We start from the raw sequence: 25,049 nt of genomic DNA, 5'->3' as shown, positions 1-25,049 counted from the left end.
GCAACAACGCTGTCGCTGTTTGAAATCAGTTTTTCAATTGTTTTGAATATCATACCGCACTACGAAATGGAGCGGCACCTTCAAGGTGGCCTATCCACTCCAAACAGAGGCACAAAAGCGCAGTATTGAAGCACTGGCTGAGGGTTATGCACAGAGTAGGCTAGCAGGATCCAATGCGTTCTGGTGTTCTTTCTCATATTTGTTTAAGCACCCACCTGCGGTCTGATTGGTGGATAGGCTATTTGTAAATCTATATTTGTCTAATCTATTGTAAAAATAAAAGATTTTTAAAGAAAAAAATCAGACTGCCAGAATAATTTGGCTGGCGGGCCAGCTTTGGCCGCCTGTTGCCAACACATGTCGTAGAAGCTTAAACTTGAGGTGTTTTGGTGATATTTTAATTCCATGTCAACTGTCATCTAATCGCATTGTGATTAACGCATTAATGCTGACAGCTCTGGTGAAAACTCATGAAATTTTGCACGCACAACAGTTGGCAGGTAAAGCTCTCAGGGACAAGGGCTTGGCCCCAGGTCTGGCCCAGGTACTCCCTAGCGCCCTTTATATGTTTGTCACATATGTCCAATGTTTGTAGGAGCATACCACAGTTGATGCATTTCTTGAATATGTTGAATGTTGAGGGACAGAAGTTGTTATACTGTTGTTTACACCAGTTACGGTGTTATGCCAACAGATGCCTCCTAAACCCGAACTGCAGGCTACCCAGATCTATACGTTTTTAAAGGGGAACTTGGCAACTATTTCAACTTAATAAACCCGTTTAGAAATCGGATGTAGGGCTGGGACGCTATGGATGATCTATTTCGACCTCCCTCAGACCGTCACCACGGTCTACACCTTGAATGATGCCATCCTTCTACCTTTTCTCGAGACCATTATATCAACAATGTCATGTGACTGACCTGGAGTCTGTTATCCAGTCTAAGCGGTGCATTGTCCCACCTTGGAAGGTTTAAGAATTTCTGACTAGCATAGTTTTACAAATATTTAAGCTTCTATAACACACAATGCTCTGGCCATTAAATAGCCCTAGTTGCTGAAATGGCCTTAAATAAAAAAAAATAAAAAAAACTAGCCTAAGCGGTGCATTGTGCACAGTGAGTCTTTCTGCTCATCCAGCCTAAACGGCGGTGTTCACAGGCAGTAGGAGGAAAGCTGTCCCCCTGCCTAAGCAGTGCGTTCGCGCACAGTAACCCTTTCTGGTCCTGCAGGATACATGACATACAGCAGTAATAAAAAGGAAGCAGTGTGTTCGCGCACAGTAAGTCTCTCAGTTTACTGGCCTACGGTGTGTTCGTGCGCGGTGGGTTGCAGCTTGTCTTTCGTTTCTAGTCTGCTAACCTTAACATTTCCCAGTTTAAGCAGTGCGTTCGCGCACGGTAAGCCTTTTTGGTCCGGCGGCCTGAACCGTCGGCTCAAATACAGCAGGAGTAAAGAAAGCAGTGTGTTCGCGCACAGTAAGTCTTTTTTGTTTACTGGGCAGTATGTATCACTGTCTGAGAGGTGTTCGCGTGCGGTGGGTTGCGGCTTGTCTTTCATTCTAGTCGGCTAACCTTAACATTTCCCTATTTAAGCAGTGCGTTCGCGCACGATAAGCCTTTTTGGTCCTGCGGCCTAAACGGCCTTTTCAAATGCAGCAGGAGTAGCTAGAGCTCTGTGTTCGCGCATAGTAAGTCTCTCTGTTTACTAGCCTAAACAGGGCGTTTAGACGCAGTGGGGATGTTTGTCTGCCTAGGCAGTGTGTTCACGCATGGTGAGTGTTTCTGTTTTCTCAGCCTAAATGGCGTGCAGGCCAAGTGTTCACATGTAGTGGGAAATCTTTGTTCTCCTGTCTAGCAGTACGTCCGCGTACTGAGAGTCTTTCTGTTCTCCCATCCTAAATGGTGTGTTCACATGTAGTAGAAGAAGTTTGTTCTCCAGTTTAGTGTGTTCCTGCACAGTGAGTCGTTTTGGCTCTGCCGGCCTAGACGGTGTGTTCACATGTGGTGGGAGAATATTCACTTTACTTCGTTTTCCAGTGTTAGGGCCCAAGCACCAGAGGTGCAAAGCCCTTTTGTTTGGTTAAATTACTATCTCCCTTAACTGTTGTGCGCAACTGGTGAGATTGTTGCTATATTCCCCTCGCACATCCGTGTGCAGGAGTGGATGTCTATTGCCCCTTTGTATTTCACATACAAGAGTGGAGGTGTGTGTGATGTAATTGTAATTGTAATTGTAACTGTTACATTGTAACATATTTTTCTGTCAGGGTCTATACCCCCCCCCCCCCCCCCCTTTACACTGTGCGCAGCTGTTAAATTGGTTGCTATGTTTCCCTCATACGTTCTTGTGAGTGGAGGTTGTATTTCTCCCGTGTATGTACACATACGTGAGTGGTGAGTTTATTTAACTTTGAGTTTACAATCTTTTAAAATGGTTAATTTTAACATGGGATTAGCCGGGATGACGAGGTGCAAGAAGTTCTGGTGTTCATCCAAACGCCATTGTTAGCTGTAATCGATGCAACAGGAAATAACTCATTTAAACACACGAGATATGTGGTCTCATGATGACATGAAGTCTCATGACTGCATGACAATCACACAATGACAAAGTTACATAACCGTTGAAAAGAAGTCGCACGATGACAGTCACGTGGCTGCTGGGATGTAATCCATGTGGGATTAAGTTTACAATATTTTAATGTTACACTTAATACTCTAACATTTAATACTCTAACATTATCTCCCGTAACCTCTGTTCTTGTGGGCCAGTGACTCAGTGTCAAATTACTGTGTGCAGCTGGGCTAGGTTATGTTTGGAACCATTCACAGCAATGGTGCAGTGGTAAAAGGTTTCTGTTACCGCCTGACAATACTATGGCACCAAATACTTGCCCCATTTGCGGCACAATCATGGACAGACAGGAAGTGTTAACCATGTTTGGGCAAAGTGCATCTCACAGAAGATGTGGAATGCCCATGTCTGGCTGGTATCGACCATTTGAGGAGTGTGGTCTGGCCTGGTTGAACATCCCCATGCAGTGACTGTTCCTCCTCCCACCTATGATGGAGAGCAGGACAGTATCCATGATCGTCACTCACGCAGACAGCATTGTGTGCACTCCTATAGGTATAGGAGGAAAAGAGCCATAGAGGGCCGTAGCTTAATTCCCCCCTCTAGGCAATTAGTAGGGGAAGAGGACATGCAGTTAAAGATTCTGGCCTCTATTTGGGGCCTGATTGACTGAGTGGCCAGGGGACGCTCACTCCCAAGGGCCAGCTCCATCCATGGCAGGTTAGGCAGCAGGGACTTTCCCTGTCCACCTGCCACCTTTCCAGGAACCACATATGGCTGATACAGTCCATCTTCCTCTGTACACTGGCTCTCCTATTGAGAAGAGAGGCCGGATGTAGCTGGGTTTTTGCTTAACTTTCCTTACAGCTTCAGAGCTCTGGGTCTGCTAGTGACAATGAGCGTGTCTCATTTCAGGGGCTACATGGTTCTAAGGCCAGATTCGTAGACCGGTTGCGTCATAGTAGCGCGACTAGTGCTGTCCCATTTCGTGGGCTCCTTCGAATTCGGCCGACAAATCCACCCTTCTTTTCCCCGAAACGGAGTGTGCATCGGGTGTATGCTTCGCGGCCAAATTCATTTTGATAAATTATTAATTTGTCCATTAGCAAAGCAGCAAATACAATTTCATCAGTTCAAATTGAACTAATGTGTTTGAACCGCAGCCTGACACACACGATGCCGCTGTAGATCACAACATAGTTTTCGCGAGGTGTAGCCTAACATAGCCAGTAAGCCTAAAGTCTGATTACTAACATTGTAAATGTGCATTAAGAAAATAGCCTACTATATCGATCTATTTTATGTGGCAAAGGCATGTGGTCATGATGCTTTGTGCATGATCGAGATAATGAAAGACATCTAGCACACAGCACAAGAGATGAAAACCTCTGCTAAATGGATGCTCATCAGAACCACAAAGATATTTGTCAACGTTGCAGTTGGAAAAACTTATCGGTCTACAAGCCAGGTCAGTTAACAAGTAAGATGAAGTGCAATATGATGCATTCAATCAGATATGTCTGCAAACGACCATTAGCTACAGTCACCACCATAAGTTACTCAACCGATCACAGCTGTCTGGCTATAGGCTACGTTATCCTGCCGTCCTAGCCAGGCTACCTTGACTGTTGATATTCCCTCCTAAGTTTTTGAAATTAGCCTACATGACAGCAATCAGAGAAAGAAATTACGCTGCCCATGCCCACCTACCACTTTAATGTTTGGTTTTAACCAGGCTAGAAAGAAAAGGCCAAGGCTACTCACATGAATATGCTCCAACTCCCTTTTGAAATCGCCATCTCTTGAAAAGTAAAGCGACACTTGTGTGATTGCTTTTTAGCCGGTGGGTGAACAAATTATTTAAAATTGGAGATGGACGAGGCAGGCAAAGGCTATATGGGCATGTGCCCTCCTATCACATTTTTGACTAGTCTTATAATAAATTAATATTGACAGATGCCGCAATTAATTCTATGATAACGTTTCTTGCATTGTAGCCTGAATGTTGTTATTAGGATAAGTGTCTGCTAAATTAATCAATGTAAACATGCTAAATGATAGGGAAAGGAGCAGCAGCTAAAAAAAAAAAAACTCAATCCTTTTAGTTTGGAAGGACTTGCATAATTGTATATCTTTTAATAATTCAAATAGATTGATGATTGCTCTCACTCAGTTAGCCTAGTTCATATTATTGTAACCTATACATAAAACGTATCGTTGATCTGAAAGGATGCTTTTCACTTAACAGTTAGAAAGATCAGTAGGCCTATGCCTACTCGGGCTAATGACGTAACAGATCCGTTCTTTTAGGCTAGACCGTCCCATTTAAAAAAACGTTGGTCCAGCCAGGTCCGGTCTATGCGGTCACAGAAGACCAGTGCTAGGTAGCACAAATGCTCCAAAGCATCCGGCCCCTGAAATGAGACACGCCCAATGTGTATAGTGAAGCCTGTGCTGAGACTGCTTTGGGTGTTTTGTTAGCAGCTATCAGAAAGTCTGGTAGCGCTAGTGGTCCAGACACCAAGAACTTGTTAAATGCTGCTGTCTACCCATTCCTAACTCACCCGTGATATTAGAATGGCCATGTCCTCATATTGACTGGGAGGCTTGTTTGGCTGGGGGCTGTTGCTGGCTGGCCCAGCTCTTTGGCCACTACGTTACCGCTCCCCCACCCATTGGAGTTTCCCATTTCGGCCTCCATTTTGTCTTAGGGTCCCTATAACAGTAAGGGGCCTCAGTCCAGGCAAATGCTTTGGCAGAGGAAATAGCAACACCATTTCAGAGGGGCGCCATTGTCACAGTAAAGTCTAAGCGAACAGCAGGCTGCCTTTTACTCAGCATATTTCCTTGTTTCCAAAACGGGAGGGGCGGGCTCAGCCTCTTCTTAGTCCTCCGGCGCTTCAACACGTACATCAAATCTTACCCGTCAAAATACTAAGGAAGTGGTTCACCACTACCAACTTGCGATACACTTTTTGGGTACAGGTCATGTAGTACACTGTGATGTACCATGTTCAGTCCCTCAGTAAAACTCAACTGAAGGAAAGAAACCTTCAACCAATTCAGGAGGCAGTCTTTTAGGGCTCCACCTGAACCCACTCACAATGTGGGCCACTCTTACCCCTTAAAGGATAGCAAGAGTTCTGGCAGTCCTACATGACATTTGCCTCAGCAAACCTTGGATTGGCTTTTAGACAATCCAGGGGATGATCTCTGCAGCAGTGATGGTGTTCCCACACAGTCTCTTCAGAGCCAGATCTCTGCAGCACTGGCTGACTGCCTCAAACTGGTGTTCATGGGAAAAACAGGCATGTTAAGATTCCACATGTGATGGTCATGTCTGCAAGCTCTGCCCCCATGACTGGGCAGCAGGATGTGTGTACAAGAACTTGGGCAGTCTAGTACATTTGTGTCAATAGATACCTCCCAGATAGGCTGGGGAGCAGTTTGGGAGGGCAGAACCGTGAGCGGTCTCTGCGAGCCCCCATGGAACATGGGGCACATCAGTCTTCTGGAGCTGGGGGCAGTGCATTTCACCCTGAGGGCTCTCTTCTCTTGTATACAGGGCAAGCATGTCTTTGTGCGGACAGACAGCCCTGCTGCTATGTACCATATCAACCACAAAGCGGGCTTAAGGGCTCAGCGTGGCTGCTAAGTTACTCAGAAACCTCGGCTGTGGACATTTCCATGCCTGGCCTCACTCAAAGCAGTGCCAGAAGCTCGGAATCTCGAATTCCAGTCAAGCTGTCATCTGGTCTGGCTATCCTCAGCCCTTCTCAGGGTTAAAACTGGCTGTAACTGAGCCCATGAATATTGCCAAGCATTTCCAGCAGAGATGGGAATTGTTCTCCTCATGGTGGCAGGGCCTGGAGTTAGATCCAGTGACATCCAATGCTTGGTGCTACACTTTCTTCACTCCCTTTGGGATGTGGGAAGGGCAGCTGATCCAGTATCTTGTAAGTCTATGCCTTGGTGTCCCATGGCACGGTAGAAGGTTTGTCTGTTGGAGAAGACCCTATGGGGTCGCAGTTCCTGAAAAAGCTGACTACCTGCATCCAGGCAGATTTTTGAGAGCTCAATCCTGCAACCTCCCCTGGGTGGTGAGGCCTTTGAGCGCAACCCCAGGGGGACCTGGGGCATCAAGTTTGTGTTGCATAAAACTGCATGTGTGGCCACATGCAAAAATAAAACTGCATCTTTGGCCACATGCTCTGCCAAGATGGCAAGTGAGCTATGTGCACCCTCCATGAGTACTACATGCTTGAGGTGGAAACCATTATTCTTCCCTTAGGGGATGAACCCTCAGTCAGTTAACCATGTCATTGAACTGGAGCTATTTTGCCCTGAGCCAGCTTGCCAAGCTGAAGGGGCTCTTAATGCTCTATGCCCAGTCAAGGCATTGGGAGCTTGTGTTGATCACACGTGGCTGCGTTGACAGGCGCACACACAGCTTTCGGTGCTATGGGGGTAAGTAGCTGGTTCACCCAGTGTCTACACACCGTTTGACCCACCAATTGGTGGAGGCAATTTTTCAGGCCTTCTCTGGGCAGTGTTTTCTAATCTCTTAAAGCCTGGCGGCTCATTCCACACGGAGTACGGCCGTCTCATGGGTACCATTGAAAGGGGTTGCTCTTGGTGGCATGTGCAGCGGCATCCTGGAGTACTCCATGGATCCCTGCCAGACTTTAACGAGTCAATGTGACATCCGCCACTATCGGCTCCACTGTTATGTTGATTGCCGACCTGACTGGTGATGAGTAGTCTTCTGTCCTTGCGACACTGTTGGGACTAGTCATCCAAGGTGTAGACCGTGGTGACGGTCTGAGGGAGGTCGAAATAGATCGTAAGTTATGTCCATAACTATGGATCTATAAGACCGACCGATGACTGTCACCATCTCTTGTCGCTCGGAACAAGCTGAGGCGTTCCAGGCAAGAGGAAGAGGGATGTCCCTGAATGCATTATATTGCTGCGGGACAGCCTCCAGGTCAGTCACATGACATTGTTGATATAATGGTCTCGAGAAAAGGTAGAAGGATGGCATCATTCAAGGTGTAGACCGTGGTGACTGTCATCGGTCGGTCTCATAGATCCATAGTTATGGACATAACTTACATGTTCTTACCGCGGTCGGTAAGCAAGAAATTACCACGGTTTTGCGGTATCCCCCAATTAATACATGAATAAATAAATAAATAATTAAAAAAAATGGATTATGAATTTTGCGCTGCCATCAGCCATCACAGACAATTAAACTTTAGACTTCAAAGACCAGTGGACCAAATCCTTCAGACATGAAAGAAATAGGTTATCAACAAGGCTATCACGATTTTAGAACTGTTACATTCATGATGCTTATGCTAATGTCACAACTGTAGGCTATCGCACGTTTTAATGGCTGCGTCAGGTTGTAACAAAGCTAGCCTAGACCTACGTCGCTGTTAAGTTAAATTCACAACAAACTAGAACATATATTTTTACATTTTTTCATGAACTAAACATGTATGACTCCTTTCTGGCCAGATTTCACATTTAGCAGCATTATTAGGGCCCGAGCACCGAAGGGCGCAAGGCCCTATTGTTTTTGTAAGGATTATTATTATTATTATTATATTAACTTTGTCTCAGAGCGTTTTCCTTTTTTGAGGTGGTTAAGATGGGTGAAAAGTCTTGAAATTTGGCACACACATCAGGTGTCATGCAAAGCAGTTAGGTACAAGAGCTTGGCCCCGGGCGTGGCCCAGGGACTCAGTAGCGCCCCCTTAGGTGATTGAGGCAGTGGTTGGCACATACTTTCAGCTAGACGCATCAAATTTGGTAGGTGTGTGTATCTCCCCAAGATGAACAACTTTCGTATGTACAATGCATTAGCCACGCCCAACAGGAAGTGAGGTATTTGGGATTTTGTGCGGACTAAAATGTCATGAATTGGGATGCCAAAAGAGGTTCTTCCCATCGGTGAAAACGCATGAAATTTGGCACACACGTCAAGAGGTACCATGAATACACAGGGGAAAAGCCTTGGCGCTGGGCTTGGCCCAGGAACTCCATAGCGCCCCCTTATGTCACTGTGACTTGTGGTTGGCAGATAGTTTTAGATACACACACACCAAATTTGGTGGGTGTGTGTAACTCCCAAAAACAATCAACTTTTGTATTCACATGCCATTAGCCACGCCCACAGGAAGTGAGGTAATATGGATTTTGTGCATTGTGGACATGATCAATTTTAACATACTCCTCCTTGACGGTTGATCCGATTCATGTGAAAGTTGGTATATATGATGCCAATATGCTTCTGATTCTAAATTGTGAAGCTTTTTTGATATGTTGTAATTTGTGAAATGGCAAAACTGAATTTTAATACCCTTCCACATAAACAATAAATGTGTCTTAATTCACCATGCATGGCTTGAAATGTTTTAAATTTCACAGGTCTTTGAATACCATGGGAGTGATGATATTGACATGCCCATAATGCATATTTGGCATAGTGCCACCACCTGGCAACAGAAAGAATGTCAATTACACTGATGTCACATGATCAATTTTAACATACTTCTCCTAGACGGTTTGTCAGATTCATGTGAAATTTGGCAAATATGATGCCAAGATGTTGCTGATGTTAAATTGCAAAAGGATTTTTGATATGTTGTAATATGTCATGATTTTAATATCTCACCACATAAACAGGAAATGTGTCATAAAGTCACAGTGCATTGAATGATTGGTCTGAAACTTCTCAGGTTAATAGATATTATGATTATGATGATATCCAAACACCCAATGGGCCTGCTTGACAGCGCCACCACCTGGCCAAGAAGGAAATGTGCCAGAAATGGACAATGCCTTAAGTGACTGATCTGAAACTTTATTGGATATCATTATTGTGATGATATTCACACATATAATTCATATGCCTAGCATAGCGCCACCATCTGGCCAAACAGGAAATATGCCAGAAATGCTCTATGCTTTGAATGAAAGTTCTAAAACTTCTCAGGTTAATAGATATTATAATTATGATGATATTCAGAGACCCTATGGGCCTGCCTATCATAGCGCCACCACCTGGCCAAGTTGGAAATGTGCCAGAAATGGACAATGCCTTAAGCGATTGATCTGAAATTTTACAAACATTTGGGATATCATTATTGTGATGATATTCACATGTGTAATTTCCATGCCTACTGTAACATAGCGCCACCATCTGGCCAACCAAAAAATGTATCAGAAATGTTCTTTGCTTAAAATGAATGGTCTGCAATTTCTCAGGTTAACATATATTATGATTATGATGACACCCAATGGGCCTGCCTTGCATTGCGCCCCCACATGGCCAAGCAAGTAAATGTGGCAGAAAATAAAATACAAAAACACATAGCACACGCATCAAATATGTACTTTTCACGAACGTACCACGTCGGTGCTTTGTTTGATTCCGACATGTCACGGGTTGCGGCCCGCCGGTGCTCGGGCCCGCCATTGCCGCTTGCGGCTGTATTGTAAATTGAGTTTGAACGGAGAGAATAGAAAAGTGTTGATTGTGCCACTTCTCCCCTACTCTCACATAGTTAAACAAATGGAATGTTGGAACATTGCGCTCCCCAACACAAATGCGAAAGGTCGGGTTTGCTTCATCTTTTGATGATAAGTTTTGAAGTTTTGTTTTGAAAACGGAGGGTTAGCCTACTTAACGTAACTGTGGTTTTCTGAGTATCAATGTCATAAGATGGTTCATCATCACATTACACATCATGACATTACATAGGCCTATACGTGCACACATGTGCAGGCCAAATATAGGGGGATTCGACTTCATGTAGGCTAGCCCAGACATCTAAGCTGATTGCGTGATTATCTCTGAGACTCTGCTACGTTTTAAATCCGGAATTGTGCATATGTCATGGTTGAAAATGTCGAAGTCGAATCCCCCAAATTTTTCACCGTTTTTTTTTTTTTTTTTTTATGCTAACTGTTTCGCTAGCTTGTAAACAAATCCATGTGCTTTATTGTTACCTTTATCCACAGTTTGAAATAGCATAATGCACAACTTCTCTAGCAGAGGGGGAAATATAGCTAATCCTGCCAAGTTTCCCTTTAAAGTCTGCCTAACGTTTCACAAGTTGTCAGATTGTGCACTAATACAATCTCACATTTGGCAATTAAAGCAACTAGTGCGTGCCCATTCAAAAGCTATTCCTTTACAAACCCCATAGCCGAATTAGACTACATGCCCGCTAGTAGGCCTGCTCTAAGCATTCAATAATCACGCCTCTTTTATTTATATTTCCCCAGTGAAGCTGCAATGACCCAAATAGATAGATAGATAGATAGATACTTTATTGATCCCCAGGGGAAATTCAAGGTCTCAGCAGCATACAGACAACACAAACACATTCTTTAACAGCAAGAGTAATTAAAGTATATAATATAAAAACACAACTAAGCAATAAGGACAGTAGAAGATAAAGTATATGCTAAATATACTAAAATACAAATGATACTAACTAACACTTAATCTAAATCAATTCTAAAAACAGTATCCACATAGTGGTGATTTAATCAATCAGAGGCGCTTACAATGACTGAGGCAGGGACTGAGCCTGTGATTCTCTGTGCATAGTAAGGTATGGTAAGGTGCTCTAAGGTGCTCTGTGTGAATGAGTGTCATGGTGGTAGTGCAATGGTGATGGTGGTCATGGTGATAGTGCAAATGAGTAAGTCCAACAGTGCAACAATGCAGAAATAAAGAAATTAACAATAGTGCTGTGGAGTGGGTGACACTCATTGTCCAAGATGTTGATCAGTTTGTTCAGGGTCCTTTTGTCAGATAGTGAAGTGATTCACTCCAGTTCAGCTCCCACTACAGAGCCAGCTTTCCTTACCAGCCTGTCAATTCGCCCCGCATCCTTCTTCCTTGTGCTTCCTCCCCAACATACTACTGCATAGAAGAGGACACTGGCAACAACACCAGATGGCACTTGTGAGCAGGGTAAGGAACGTCGGCTTTTGCCGCTTTGAGTCTATGCGCGCCAGTATGCTACAGTATGGACCATATGGGGAGTGCCACGACAAAATGAGTCTTGTGTCGCAGAAATCCATTTCAGACATAGCGATTTGAATGCAGCGAGGGTAAAAAAATGACAAAATTATGCATTTTCTAATTTCACCACTAACACATTCCATTACCTCTTCTTACTGTAAAAACGACCTAGAAATATGGTTTTGAAGGCCAAATGTGTAGGCTGTGCATTAACACTTTGAATGCCGCGCTGTTTTCGGAAGCTTTGGCCCAAAGTGCCAGCAATCTTGATCATTGTTGACGATTTTTGTAGAGCCACAGCGTATTCTATGTTATAGCTATGGACACATATGGCTTGTTTGAAAGGTGAGACTTTAAGCTCTCAGTGGGTACAAACAGTTTATTTCTACATGCCTCTAAGAAATCCCAAGCTAAACAGTTGCTAGTTTTCATCAAAATCCCTGTTTTATTTCTAGAAATTGAGATGTAGCGTCTTTTGTGTTGCCTGTAAAGTTTCCGGGAAGTGACCTAGCGAGACTGCCACCAAATGATAAACCCACGAAAATGGCCTGGTTTTGACCTGACGTGCATGTGTCACTGATTCAACCCAAAGCGGCAACCATCAAAAGCAAGTTTTAAGATTAAATGTCCAGATAAAATGTCCAGATTGTGCGTTTTCATGAGTTTTCGATCGTCATATATTTCATTTCCATTCATCACAGAGTTCCCAAAATCACATATAAGGTGTGTTAGAGTGTCTAGTTTCGTAGTTTTACCGCCTGCGTGAATGGAGCATTTAGAAGCTGCGCTGTATAGTTTGAACTTTAAAGCTGATTTTCTCAAAACTTGTTTTTTTGCTGAGATGAATATACCCTTCACATTTTGGCCAATATCTCTGGGTTGGCTAAATGGAATTGAACAAATTACCTCTTATTTTAAACCCTGAGGTCTGTGGATTATGAAAATCTAATAAACCCATTTTTCGGGGGTTTTGAGTCAAACTAGCCTCATTTCGTCGTGGCACGCCCCATATATTTACCCAACATTTTTTTCAGTTGTTTCCACAATATTACCCTCTGATGAGCTTTCATTTCGATAGCTGATAGGCCTACAGTACGCACTGTAAAACAATCCAAAAGTGAATTAAATCCCGAAGCAAACTGAAAATCTTCTGCTTTTAATATAGCCTACCGATAAGCTGCTCCAAACGACACGCAGTCTCACGATAAAACGTGTTATTGTTCAGGGCTCTACAGTGCGCCCATATCACTCGCACATGCGAGTAAAAATGATTGCGTGCGAGTGCAAAAAAATATTTAGGCGCACTGGTGCGAATGACTTCAACCATGTCAATGTTTGTTTACAAAATACACCGCAACATCGAGAAACATTACTGGTGCAAACCATAGAATCACGTCGCGAATGCAGGATAAAAACTACATCTCCCATCAACGTTAGCAGTTTCGTGTTGTGACTCGCTAGTAGTCGCGTCTATCAAATCCAAGAGCGCACAGAAAAAGCGGAAAGTTAGACTAGCCAGCCAAGATGCAAAGATTGAAGAAATTAGTTCTTCTATCCACCGAATTCATCGGATATAGGAGGAACAGGATGAGATTCTGAGAATGCAGTGAGAGAAGGAAAGGTAACCTAGCATGCCTTTTAGCCCAGTTGACGTATTGGCTGCAATATGCAAAATATAGCTGTAGCGAACAGGCACAAAAGTAGCCTCCCGTAATAATCCCATTTTATTCAAAGGTAGAACGCTGCTGACAACTCCAGGCTTCCACGCATTCTTGTTTGTTTACACTGAAGCTGAAGTGCAAAACGAAAGTAGGCCTAAAGTTTGCCTAACTACCCCCATCAATGCAGATATTTCAAATAAAAAATAAAAGTATAAAAAATATATCCTTGATTAGACTATGTTGGGTTTTGTGGAAGAGCAAATGGACTATTTTAGTAGTAGTATTCAGTATGCAGTCAGATAGGTCACCATAGGCATATTTGGATTAGCTAAATTAACAAAATGTAGGAAAATAGAACAGACTGAAAATAAAGTAGGCACTGATCTTTAAAATCCTGTTTCCTGTAGCCTAAATGTCGTCAGTCATTCTTAATCTTTGCAATTGGTGCACTGGCATGTTTAACTGTTAGCCGCAGTGTAATGTTAGATTATGTGTAAGTTAAGTACAGAACTGACTGTGCGCCCAAATTTGTGTCTGTGCTCCTGGAATTTTTTTTTAGTGTAGAGCCCTGTTGTTTATGAAGGTCTCTTTGTTATTTTATAAAGAGGTATCTGGCCATTTTGTTTGTTTGTTTTGCTTTTATTAATGGTTTAGCTCATGAGATCACAAGGCCAGTGGCTACCCCACTTTTTGGGAAAAATCTCTCATTTTCCGACACACCACAAAACATCCCTATTCGTCTGGGGCTTTCTATAGGTTTCAGTACGGGCCGTATCGTGAGACAAACAGCAAGAACAGAATAGGTTGATCCATTTCACTTAACCCGCTGTCCAACCCCCTTGCGCGCGGATACCTAACATTTAATTCATTGCCTACATGTTTATTTGTCTTATGGCGGCCTTACATTGTACGATTTTGGTCTGTTTTCTCAGTCGGCGACTACATTTCCAAAGTCGGACAGAAATTGTGGGAGTTGTACTAGAATCGCAGCGTGCTCCCGTCAACTAGATCGTTTAGTGTAAGGTACAAATCTAAGTATAAGTATAAGTATATATACTCTTTTGATCCCGTGAGGGAAATTTGGTCTCTGCATTTATCCCAATCCGTGAATTAGTGAAACACACACAGCACACAGTGTACACACAGTGAGGTGAAGCACACACTAATCCCAGCGCAGTGAGCTGCCTGCCTCAACAGCGGCGCTCGGGGAGCAGTGAGGGGTTAGGTGCCTTGCTCAAGGGCACTTCAGCCGTGCCTACTGGTCGGGGTTTGAACCGGCAACCCTCCAGTTACAGGTCCAAAGTGCTAACCAGTAGGCCACGGCTGCCCCAAAAATTGTTTGTTCTTAGCGGTTTTAAGTCAGTCGGAGTCAGTGTTTTATAGTTTTGCCGTTACGACAGTATCAAACATGTTTGATACTATCGCAAGTCTTTTTAGTCGTGGCTCATGCAAATAGTGATGTGAGCAATGTAAAAACCTCTCTCCAACACCAAACAGGAAGGAGCAAAGTAGGCGACAGCTGTAGCCTATATGATTATTTGTTATTTAATTTCTTATAAATTATTAGTCGGCTATTCCACGTGACAGAACAACTCTATATCTGTTAGGGATGTCACACATGAAACAATGCTGCAGAAACACAAAAAAATGACTGATATGAGTAGGCTATATATGAGTTCCTGTTGATAGGTAGTGCACGATGGAAATAATTTAAAGGAATCTAGTAGCAGTCTTGTAAATAGTGACCTTGCATGATCCCTAGTTGTTGCAAAATCATAGTCTGTGACTAGTCTGTGACTCAACAAATCTATTACTTGTCTTTAGATGTGAGAGGGTCTGAGACTAGTCTTTCAAAAATCTTTTCCAAATATTTGCAAAGGCTTTCAGTGTAAGGAGGGCTTTATTCGAAACAATTCTTGTAGGTATCCACTACTCTGCTACCACCATAAATAATCGTCACAATGCACACGCTCTCTATCTCCCTCTCTCCTAGCAAAGGCATGCACAATTTTGTCGGAAGATCCTGCTTGAGTTCGAGGAGTTGGGGGTCATCTAATGGCCCACAAGCTGATCTGATGTGTGAAGCTGCTCTTGGCATGTCTCTGCTGGCTAGTGTCATGGAAATAAGCTGTCATTGATCTACAAGCGCAGAAGTCAGCCTCATATGAGCGGGGATGGTAGTCTCCAGCACTGGGGTTGGTGGCTCCCATCTGAAACAGTTTTTAATTTAGGTACAATAGCAAATTATTTGGGTGATGTTTACATTAAGCATTTTTTGCTTGAAACTAGGCTATACACGACTGCTGTTCGGGTGCGCGTCTGCAATATATTGGGTAGCTTACCCTGTTCACTGAATGCTTAGACAGTGCTGTTCAAAGAATAGGCCTACATAATTTGGCTTTATTACTGCTTCTTCAGTTACGCTTCTCTGTTCATGATCTAGAGTGAACAGAGTGGCAAATATTAAAAACTTGGCCACAAGCATGTGCACAAACATCAACTTAATATCCCGGGGAGAAACCCTCGATGAAATAGACTTGACACTTCTGGCCTAAAAAAAAGGTGCCCCCTTTCAGAGCAATAGAAAGTGTGGCGTGTGAGCTGTGAGCGTGTGAACGGATTTGAAATGTGGATTGAATATCGATATCTTCATATAGCCAATCTATACAAAATATCACAAAATGGTTTCACATTAGGCTTATAGCCTAGCAGATAATAATAATAAGAAGAAAACTGCATGCGTCTTTCTTTCCTCTGATTGGAATTAATGAAATTACTGTGCAAAGTGGAAAGGGGAAAAAGTGCAAGATTTTGCCAAATTTGGTTTTACTCATTTTGAGTAGTCCTAAACTAGGCCCAAAGGCAGTCAATTCTGGCCCCAGCTTGATGATAAAAAAAACTAGGCTCTGATTTAGCCTAGTCTACTGTATAACTTCAACGAGGTGATCTTTAGTATCGTTCTGTGGGGTTCCCAACCTTCCCAACACAGACCGGACAACAGTTGTCATATTTCTGATGGACCGGTAGCAGGGACGTTGATAGTATTTTGTGAGAGGTGGTACTGATTATATTACCGCAGGTTCAGGGGTGTCTTCCCTGGAAAAATGTATAAAATTCTGGCTGTTAAATACACCATTTTAACGCAAGTTTGGAAGGGGCAGAAATACTTTTTAACAGAGCAAGCAGGGCCCGTCTTCTGTCTGACTCAGGTGACGTGCTACCTGCATAAGGTTATCACTTCACTGCTGCTTGATACTACCCTGCCTGCATGGAGACATATTTTACATTAACAGTGGAGATGTTAGCAAAACTATAGCGTTTGGTAAGTGGAGATGCAGATCATCTCCCTAATTCCTTTCTTTGCGCAACAGCCCACATTATGCGCTCAGTCCAGCGAGACGAGTGAAGTCGCGATTTATTAATTAATTAATTAATAATGTTGATTAATATGATTAATTAATGATATTGACAACAATGGCTCAAGGAACTGAAAGCATAGGCAACAAGGCTCCTTCAACGTCACAGACTTCATATTTACTGTGATTGGGATCCACAGAATCTTTGCCTTTTTTCATCCTTTGCTGCCCATCTAGACTGCAATGCATCTGCATATTGCTCTAATACCAAGCCCATCCCAACAAATTGTCGTACACCTGCATCATTACTGCCTGTTCTGCACCATCACTATTGTGTTGTTCAATCCCCCTGGTGTGTTATATGCATCTGCATTTCATTTATACTGTATTATCACTACTCAAGTCATCCTTGAAATAGTGGCTTTAAGAGCACACTGTACTGTGGCTATGGTTCACAGAAACCTCGCCTTGATTGGATTTTATGGAGAATCTCGAGTGATTTGGAGTTGGCACAGCATACCACTGACGCATATGACGCATCAGACACAGATAAGAGAATGCGCCAAGTCCCTACACACCTGAGCCAGTATGGGGTGATGAGCACTGTAGGCCAGCAGCAGCAGGACAGAGGAGATGAGACAGAGTGCAAGCGGCTCTTCTTCAGCACGCTGGACAGTGTCACTGGGGAGATGAACACAAGATTTAGTGAACAGAACAGCTAGCAGGTGGAGGCAATGTGTGCCCTTGACCCAGACAGTCCTCAACTTTTGGATGGTGAAACCACTGCTGGAGCTCCCCAACCCAGCTTTGATAGAATCTGAATTTGCATGGCCTTCTCTCCCAAAGAAAAGTAAGTAAGAAAAATGGAGCTCTGCTGCAGTGGTGAATAGGTGTATAGAGTGGCTGATAGGTGGGCCTAGGTTAAATCAAGGTGTGCCAGAGAAGCTAACCAGTCTCACCACATGATTATTCTGGCTTCAATAAAGTCCCATTAGATGAACATCACGTCTGAATCTCAATTGTGAAGGGACAGAGTTCATAAAGTTCTGTTCTATTGAGGATTAGGTGATGTCACAGATGTGATAATTCTAGTGTTGCCATTTTGGGAGTCAAATAAGTATTGTAACATTAATATAATGGGCCCAAGCTTAGATGTCTCAATTAACTTTAGCCTTTAAGTCTTTATTTTCCCACTGCCTGGTTCAATTTCCTATTATGATGCACAGTATAGAAAGTCAATTTCTTTCTGTTATCCGGTTGTTAAATCCAACATCACGGGTGGCTTTTTCATCCAAAAATGTTTACTAGCGTTCACAACCTGTAAGCTAAACCTTGTCACCATCATCTCCGTTTTAGTGAGGGTAAAATAAAAATCACTCATCTCTAACAGAGTAATTAATGTAGCTGTGCAGCCAGATGATATAATCAAGGGTAACATCCATATAACAAATCGGATACTGTTGCTTGGTTGAATTGTGATGCGCCCTTTAGAAAGTCAATTATTATGACCGTCGTGCAAGTGAAGCGGTGGTCATATAGGTTTAGTCAGAGTTTTTTTTTTCTTCTTCAGAAATTTTGTGTCAACGATTCCCAGGACACTGAAAGACCGGGCTGCACAAAATTTGGTGGGCCCCACAAGGATGACACGGAACCATTTGATCCGTCTTAGTTTTTCCAGATATTTGCACACCTATGAAGTAATTCCAGTTTTTTACCCACATTACAGTACAGAATATTAATTTGACAAACTCGTTGTGAAGTTAAAATAAACCGTCATGTTGTGTCAGACCTATAAATTAGCGAGCATAGCAACATTCATAGCAACATCACTGTTTTACTTAGCCTACTGCTGTGTAAATGAGCTAAAAACCACCTTAGTCATATGTTACAGACTAAAGTGGCTTTTAGCTCAGTTACACAGCAGTAGGCCAAGTAAAACAGTGATTGTACAAAGCTAATGCTCAACAGAAACAGAACAGGAGATTTCTCAGATTTCTAACCCAAAATATGGGAAAATGTCAACATTCATCTTTCTGTTGCTATCCCTCTGCCAACAACACAAATTCAAAACTGCTGAACCACTAACTAACCACTGAAGCTAGATCTAACGTGGCTTTGCTTACAGATTGGCGTCACAACATGTCCTCACAACAATCACAGCATTATCTTAAATGGGATATCACTCTGGGGTCGCCTCAAAGCAAGCAAAATGATTCATCTGTTCCGATGGAAGGACAAGGAGGTTGTAGCAACAGGACAACTGTACAGACACTGACATGTCCAGTGGTAGGGCTAATGTTATTAGCTTAGGCCTATCAAAATACGTGATATTTAAGGGAAAATATTAAAACAGGAAGACAGCGGGGAAAAAAGTTAAAATACATGAGTAACCCAGAAAAAACAGAAGGGTTGACAACTATGATCTTGGGATATGCTGACTTAGTTGGCAATGAGAGAGATGGAACTAACAACTGGCCTTTGGCTATAGCAACCATCCATTTTAGTAACAGCAGTTTGTCCTGAAAATTGAGAAATGAGTTGGTGTGTGACAGAAAGAAGTAATTCTGCAAACAAGCTAGTTTTAATGATCAGAAGGTGGAAATTATAGCAGCTACACAACATAAGTGTGGCAATAGTGGACAATGGACTCCATGGTGTTTGTGTCGCATTACCACCTTAAACATGCATGAAAAATAATGCATGTTCGAGGTGGCTGCATTACCACCTTGAACGTGCATGAAAAATAATGCACGTTCGAGGGAGCCGCATTAACACCTCAAACCTGCATTAAAATGTTGTGATACCTGAACGCCATCTCATCCATTATTCCATCCTTAATGCATATTTATAATGTTATCTGTTAACAATCAATAGTAACTTTAGCCAAAAAATGTTTCCAAGCTACACTGTCTATTAAGAGAGGTCTATTCACAGCCACAAGAATGGCTTGCCTTCCATGGAACCATCACTGTAATTGTATGTTGCGCATATGATAGTGCACAGACTGCACAGACAAAAATAACTAATAAACTAATAATAATTAGTTAAGAGTAGACTATGCCGTAACTCTCTCAAGATAGCGGGCCAAAAAATGCAAGAAAAACCACTGGCCTACCATATTGGTTCAGGCGGAGATGCCTGGGTTTTGAATTGAAGATCAGCATAATTCTGTTCTCTATCGAAACCAAAAAAGTCAAGTTATTCAAGCATTCTGTCAGATGATCTCAGGGGTATCTTGATCCAATTTATTGCATTGAAAAGTCTATAAGACTATGGGCCCTATCGTACACCTGGCGCAACATGGTGCAAAGTGCGACATAAGGCTTATTCATATCCTACACCCAGTCAGTGACAAAATTTTCGCCTTAAACCTTGCCCCCGGGGTGTGGCATAAGGTTTGATCTGGTGCATGATCCAAAAATCGCTATCTTACACCCTCTAAAAATTATTACGCCACTGACCAAGAAAAACCTGGTCTATAGCGAAAGGCGCCTGTAAAGCACAGCTCAAGATGCACTGTCACGAAATGTAAGCAGCCCTTAGCAAGCAGTCCCAAACAACTTCTCTGCAGTAGAAGCACTCACAATACACTGTGCTCTATGTGAACGGCATTCGTGATCATAGATTTCTTGGCATGGACATCACAAGCAGTCAATCCAAAAACAAATGAAGTGAATTACTCAATTACTCAACATGGGTTTGGCATAGTGTGGCCACGTACTATGTGATAAAAAAGCACACTTCAGATACCCCCTCTATCCCCTACTCTTTCTACCCCTTGGTTACTCAATGATTTTTGACCAATACAATACAATAACACAATCTGAACTGCTTGAACAGCAACACAAAACAACCAAAACATGTGGAATCAGTGTACCGAAATAATTTGGCTTTGTAATACTGATTACATTGACATACAAAACACACTATAATGTTGTGTCCATATCATTTTCTGTATAATGCTATATAGTTATCAGATGATACATCATGGGCTCTATCTTGGCGATTCCCATCTTACACTGGAATTTTTCATCATGTGCTTCTCTTTTATTAAACTAAAAAGTCTACCAATGAAGTGTGGAGATACATTGAGCCTCGTAAATGGGTGTAAAACAGTGATTTATTTGCATGGCTAGCCCGATGCCGAAGCACCACTATTGAAAAAGCTGTTGGTAGCATCGGCTAACTAGCGCCAGATTTTGGAGTGCAGGGGACAAGCCGAGATGGGCTATGAGACATACGTTCACACTCGGTATCATGTTTCAATACACTTTAGGTCAACATCACACCGGAATTCTCCTTTAAACAGAAAACTTAAATCCAAAGAACTAAGAGCAACGGCAATATATTTCACTCAGAATATTTATTTTAAAAGATTGTATGAGTGCAACAACAAACAAGCTTGGCAGCGTTGATACACATAAGCCTAAAACTAAAGGGATCAGGTTTAGCGTCCAAGTTTTACTTTAGCCTTCTACTTGATATGAAGCATATTCAATTGCTCACGTTTTTCTTTGCTCTCCGTAGCACACTCTCATGTTTCCGCGAAATGTGTCCTCTTAGATTCCAAAATTAATCTTTAAACTGTGTCACCACGTGGTTATTCTTGCTCTACATTGTTAGTATCTTGTTATTTTGTAGGAATAGTACACTTGTTTGACTTATCAGTTTCCTTTCTAAATTATTACTAAGGCCAATACTATGGCCAATATCTTTGAAATGTAACAATCTTGGTTTTATTAGGAAGACATGAAATCTGGGTGGGTTTGGGCTCCACACTCAAATTCCATCCATATTACACAAAACTATAAAATAATCTAAACTTCATTCACTCTCGGTGTATAGATCAGGACAGACTTGCAGAACAGACTGGAGGGCAACAGTCTGACAGCCTGCATGAAGATAAGCATTAATGGTCCACTAGTAAAAGAGTGCAATTACCAAAGGGCCCTTGAAATGTTCTTTTTAAGCCAAGGAGAATGACTTGTAGCGATGCTAGTTATCAGCCCAGCCATAGTGACTGATCACATTTGCACATTTTGTTGTTTTGCATTTTCTTTTGCACTTGTTCTATAGTGTGTAATAGTCTTTGTTGAAATTGCACAAATTACATAAATATTTTGAAATATTTGTATACTGTTGTATAGTTTGTTTGGTGTTATTACTTTGTTAACTGTTAGTTTGAGAAGCTGGTTATTTATTTAATATGTAGTGTTTAATAAATAATTGTTAAATGTACAGTCTGTAGTGTATCGCACAAACAAGACGCCAGCTGAGACACACTGTCACAAGATGTAAGCAGCAACTCCTCTGCAGGATAAATGTCCTTCGCTTTTTTATTCAGTCATTTGAACATTATTGGGGTAAGTGTTGCTTTTCTCAGGCTGTTTTCGATGGTAACCCATTGTCAGTCAATAGTGAAAGTAGTTAACTGCGTATAACTGTTTTGTCATTGACTACCACGGTGAAGTTAGTTTCACTTTGCCTATCAGTTCAAATAATAGACGAGTGCGGATACGTGTAGCCCGGTGGTACGCGAGCTTCCACTAGGGGGTACGCAAGTTGAAAAGGGCAATGTCGGAAAGGTGTTACAAATGATTATTTTAATCTTATGCCTTTGTTCTCTTTTGTTCTTTGTGTTTCATAATGTTCTCCACACTGTTTTTTAGTGTGAGAGCTCATAGACCAGTTGCACATTTTGATTTTGTTATTTGTTATCATTTAAAGCAGCTAATTAGCCTAAGCATGATGCCTGGAATGTGTCAATAGAATGTGTTACGTTTTTATGATGGTGAGGGTACGCGAGCCGAGTCAGTATGAGGTGGTGGAACGCAGGGAAAAAAGTTTGGGAACCGCTGGTGTAGCCTATACTCTGCTAAGTTTTAGTAAATGCCTGTTCCATATAGCCTGACAAGCCAGACCCACATTAAAATGTAGGGTCTGGGCACTCACCGTTCGCAGTGCTCAGTCCGAGGGGCGGGATAATCGGTTGTCTTTCAAATTCCCTCTGCACACAATAGGACAGCGCTGAGTCCCATGCGTTTTCCCACCAGCGGAGCTATGGGCATCGCTTTCAAATGACCACTTCATTCGCGCATTACGAGGCGTGAAGCTGCGGGAAGCTTTAGTACCACTTTCAGCCACTGTGCGTCGCTCTGCCACTGTACATCGCTCTGCCTGCCGCCCCTTCTGAAAAAGCAGGATCTACCATTAAACATAATTGTTGCCGAGAGTAATCCCAGCCTACGAATTCAATAACAAAATGTAGTCAATTGACTGCTTGACATGTCATTTTTATTTTTCTTTACAATAAACAAATACATCTGCTTTATGCCGCAGAATTACATTCATATTTGGCTAACTTCTTCAGACGCGCAAAGACGATATGAGTCTGTTGCATTTCGTTAGATGTCCGAGTCACGCATAATGTTTGAAAACCACTGGCTCGTAATCACAATAATTTAACACACGACAGTTGGATACTTCATCATGTTCCCATGCCTACATTTTGGTGAGTAGCATAGAGATCGTTAAAACAATAAAGTATGGCTCTCCGTTTGGGACATCGAAAACTTATATTTTTAGTAGACTACCGTTGGAGATGCTGACTTGCAAAGGCCTCGGGATAACACGTTATCTCCACTATCATCAGTCAATGCCCCCTTGATCAAAGTGGGGAATGAAAGAAAAAGTTTGAGAACCACTGGCTTAACAAGTTACCTGCAGTCCAGAACACACAGAATATTGCAACAGAAAGTTGCCTTTATAATCAACTACTATTTGTTCCAACAGCATTCAAACAAAGCCTTTATAAAAGTGAAAAAAAAATATTCCATAAGAAGTAAAATAAAATACTGTTACTGTAACTGTATCCCAAGCTTCAGCTCCCCACGTCTGTGACAGGCAGACGTGACACCGCTAAATTCTCAGCTTGTTTATAGCCTACCCCACACTGAACGCATAAGACCGCTAGCTAGGCCCATCACTGTGGGGTGCGGTAGCCTACTCTCTGGGATTTAAGTCAAGCAATATAACCATACAAATGTTTCAAAATGAGTAATTTTGGCTTTGTCTGAACTGGCCATTGTAGGCTACGTAAAAAATAAACAAGTAGGCCTAGGCCTATCCCCTATCCAATGATATCGGCAAATGTTTGTTTTCCAAAGTAAGAATTTCACTTCACCATGCACCTTCAACAATGAATAGCTCATTACACTTATGTTACTGTTGAATGTAGGCCTAACTGGTATCATTACAAACATTATTCTGTGTCCTAAAAACTGGCATTTTATGGCATTGTGTCATGTAAGGTCGTTGCAAAATCTAGAGAAATGTGTGAGGTGGTTAACATTGGGTTAGACACCAGGGGCCATATTCACAAAGCCTTTTATCTTACCACTAGGAGTAGGCTACTCCTAAATAGCAATAAAAGATTTTAGCTAGGAGTTTCTCTTATTAAGTTATTCACAAAGCCTTTCAGACCTAGCATAGGCTACTCTTAGTAAGGAAAAATGACAACTCCTGAACAGATTCTGGAGCTGAGCGCTCTAGAATCTTTGACTAAGAGTGAGTGAGTCTTCGTTGCTATGGATGACGTTATTACTCATGCACGAGCTTGACTGAAGTGACCACCTTGATTGGCTGATGATTGTAATGCGGGAATGATTCCAAACACCTCCCTTACGATGAGTGGCAGGTGACAGGTCTGAGAATGCGTGTGCTACACAAGGACGGAAGATGATAAATAACTGAATAAAAAGGCCTAGCCTAAATGAATCAAGAGTAAGGCGAAACAAATAGCCTAGTAGCCTAATGAAACATATGGATTGATGTAGTATCTTTGTAACATTATTAAATTAGCCTAATCTGTTATGCCTATGCCTACGTTTGCAAAAGAGAACATTTTAATTTGATTCACAATAATGTTACATTTAATTTACATGTTGACAATGAGTAGCCTAGTTTTGGTTGTTGTTGGTGGCGTTATTGCATGTTAGTTATGCCTACAATGCAAAATTGCTTCCTCACGATTGCAAGATCCTGTAGCCGCATAGGATTTCAAAACAGGCGAAATGCCACAAAACCGGTTTGTGAATAGGTCTGTGAGTTAGGAGTCATCTCGACTTCTTTTAAGCTGTCACAGCTGGTGGGAAGGTGTGATTTGTTGGGGGGCAGGGCAGCGCGGCACCAGAGAGCAACTGGGGGGGGCTATGAGCACTGACGGGGGGGCACCTCACCTCACTTTTATTCGTTATTTTGCCATATAATAAAGAGCATCCTTCGAGCCTTTTGGATAACTGAATCAATATGATCAAGGGGGGAAATAGTGCAAGAACATAGCGGTCATAGCCGTTGAATAAACTAGCACACAACGTTTAGAATAATAGAATTTTAATAGAATAGCGTTGC

General features: G+C 42.3%; 1 protein-coding gene across 5 annotated transcripts in view; it reads right to left on the bottom strand.

The window, feature by feature from the left end:
• The window catches only part of LOC125304209 (homer protein homolog 1-like), a 160,303-nt gene that overhangs the window by 102,416 nt on the left and 32,838 nt on the right, over positions 1–25,049 (bottom strand). Inside the window, exon 2 of one of the 5 annotated variants that reach the window (XM_048258278.1) lies at positions 19,756–19,815. The exons of the other annotated variants lie outside the window; for them this stretch is intronic. Within the exon in view, the coding sequence (XP_048114235.1) occupies positions 19,756–19,804 (49 nt within the window). The 5' untranslated portion in view covers positions 19,805–19,815. The remainder of the gene's footprint in view (positions 1–19,755; positions 19,816–25,049) is intronic. 5 annotated transcript variants of the gene reach the window in all.

Source organism: Alosa alosa, chromosome 12, assembly GCF_017589495.1.
Source record: "Alosa alosa isolate M-15738 ecotype Scorff River chromosome 12, AALO_Geno_1.1, whole genome shotgun sequence".
Classification (NCBI taxonomy): domain Eukaryota; kingdom Metazoa; phylum Chordata; class Actinopteri; order Clupeiformes; family Clupeidae; genus Alosa; species Alosa alosa.
Note: the sequence above shows the minus strand (reverse complement) of the source record. Positions and strands in the feature narration are given on the sequence as shown.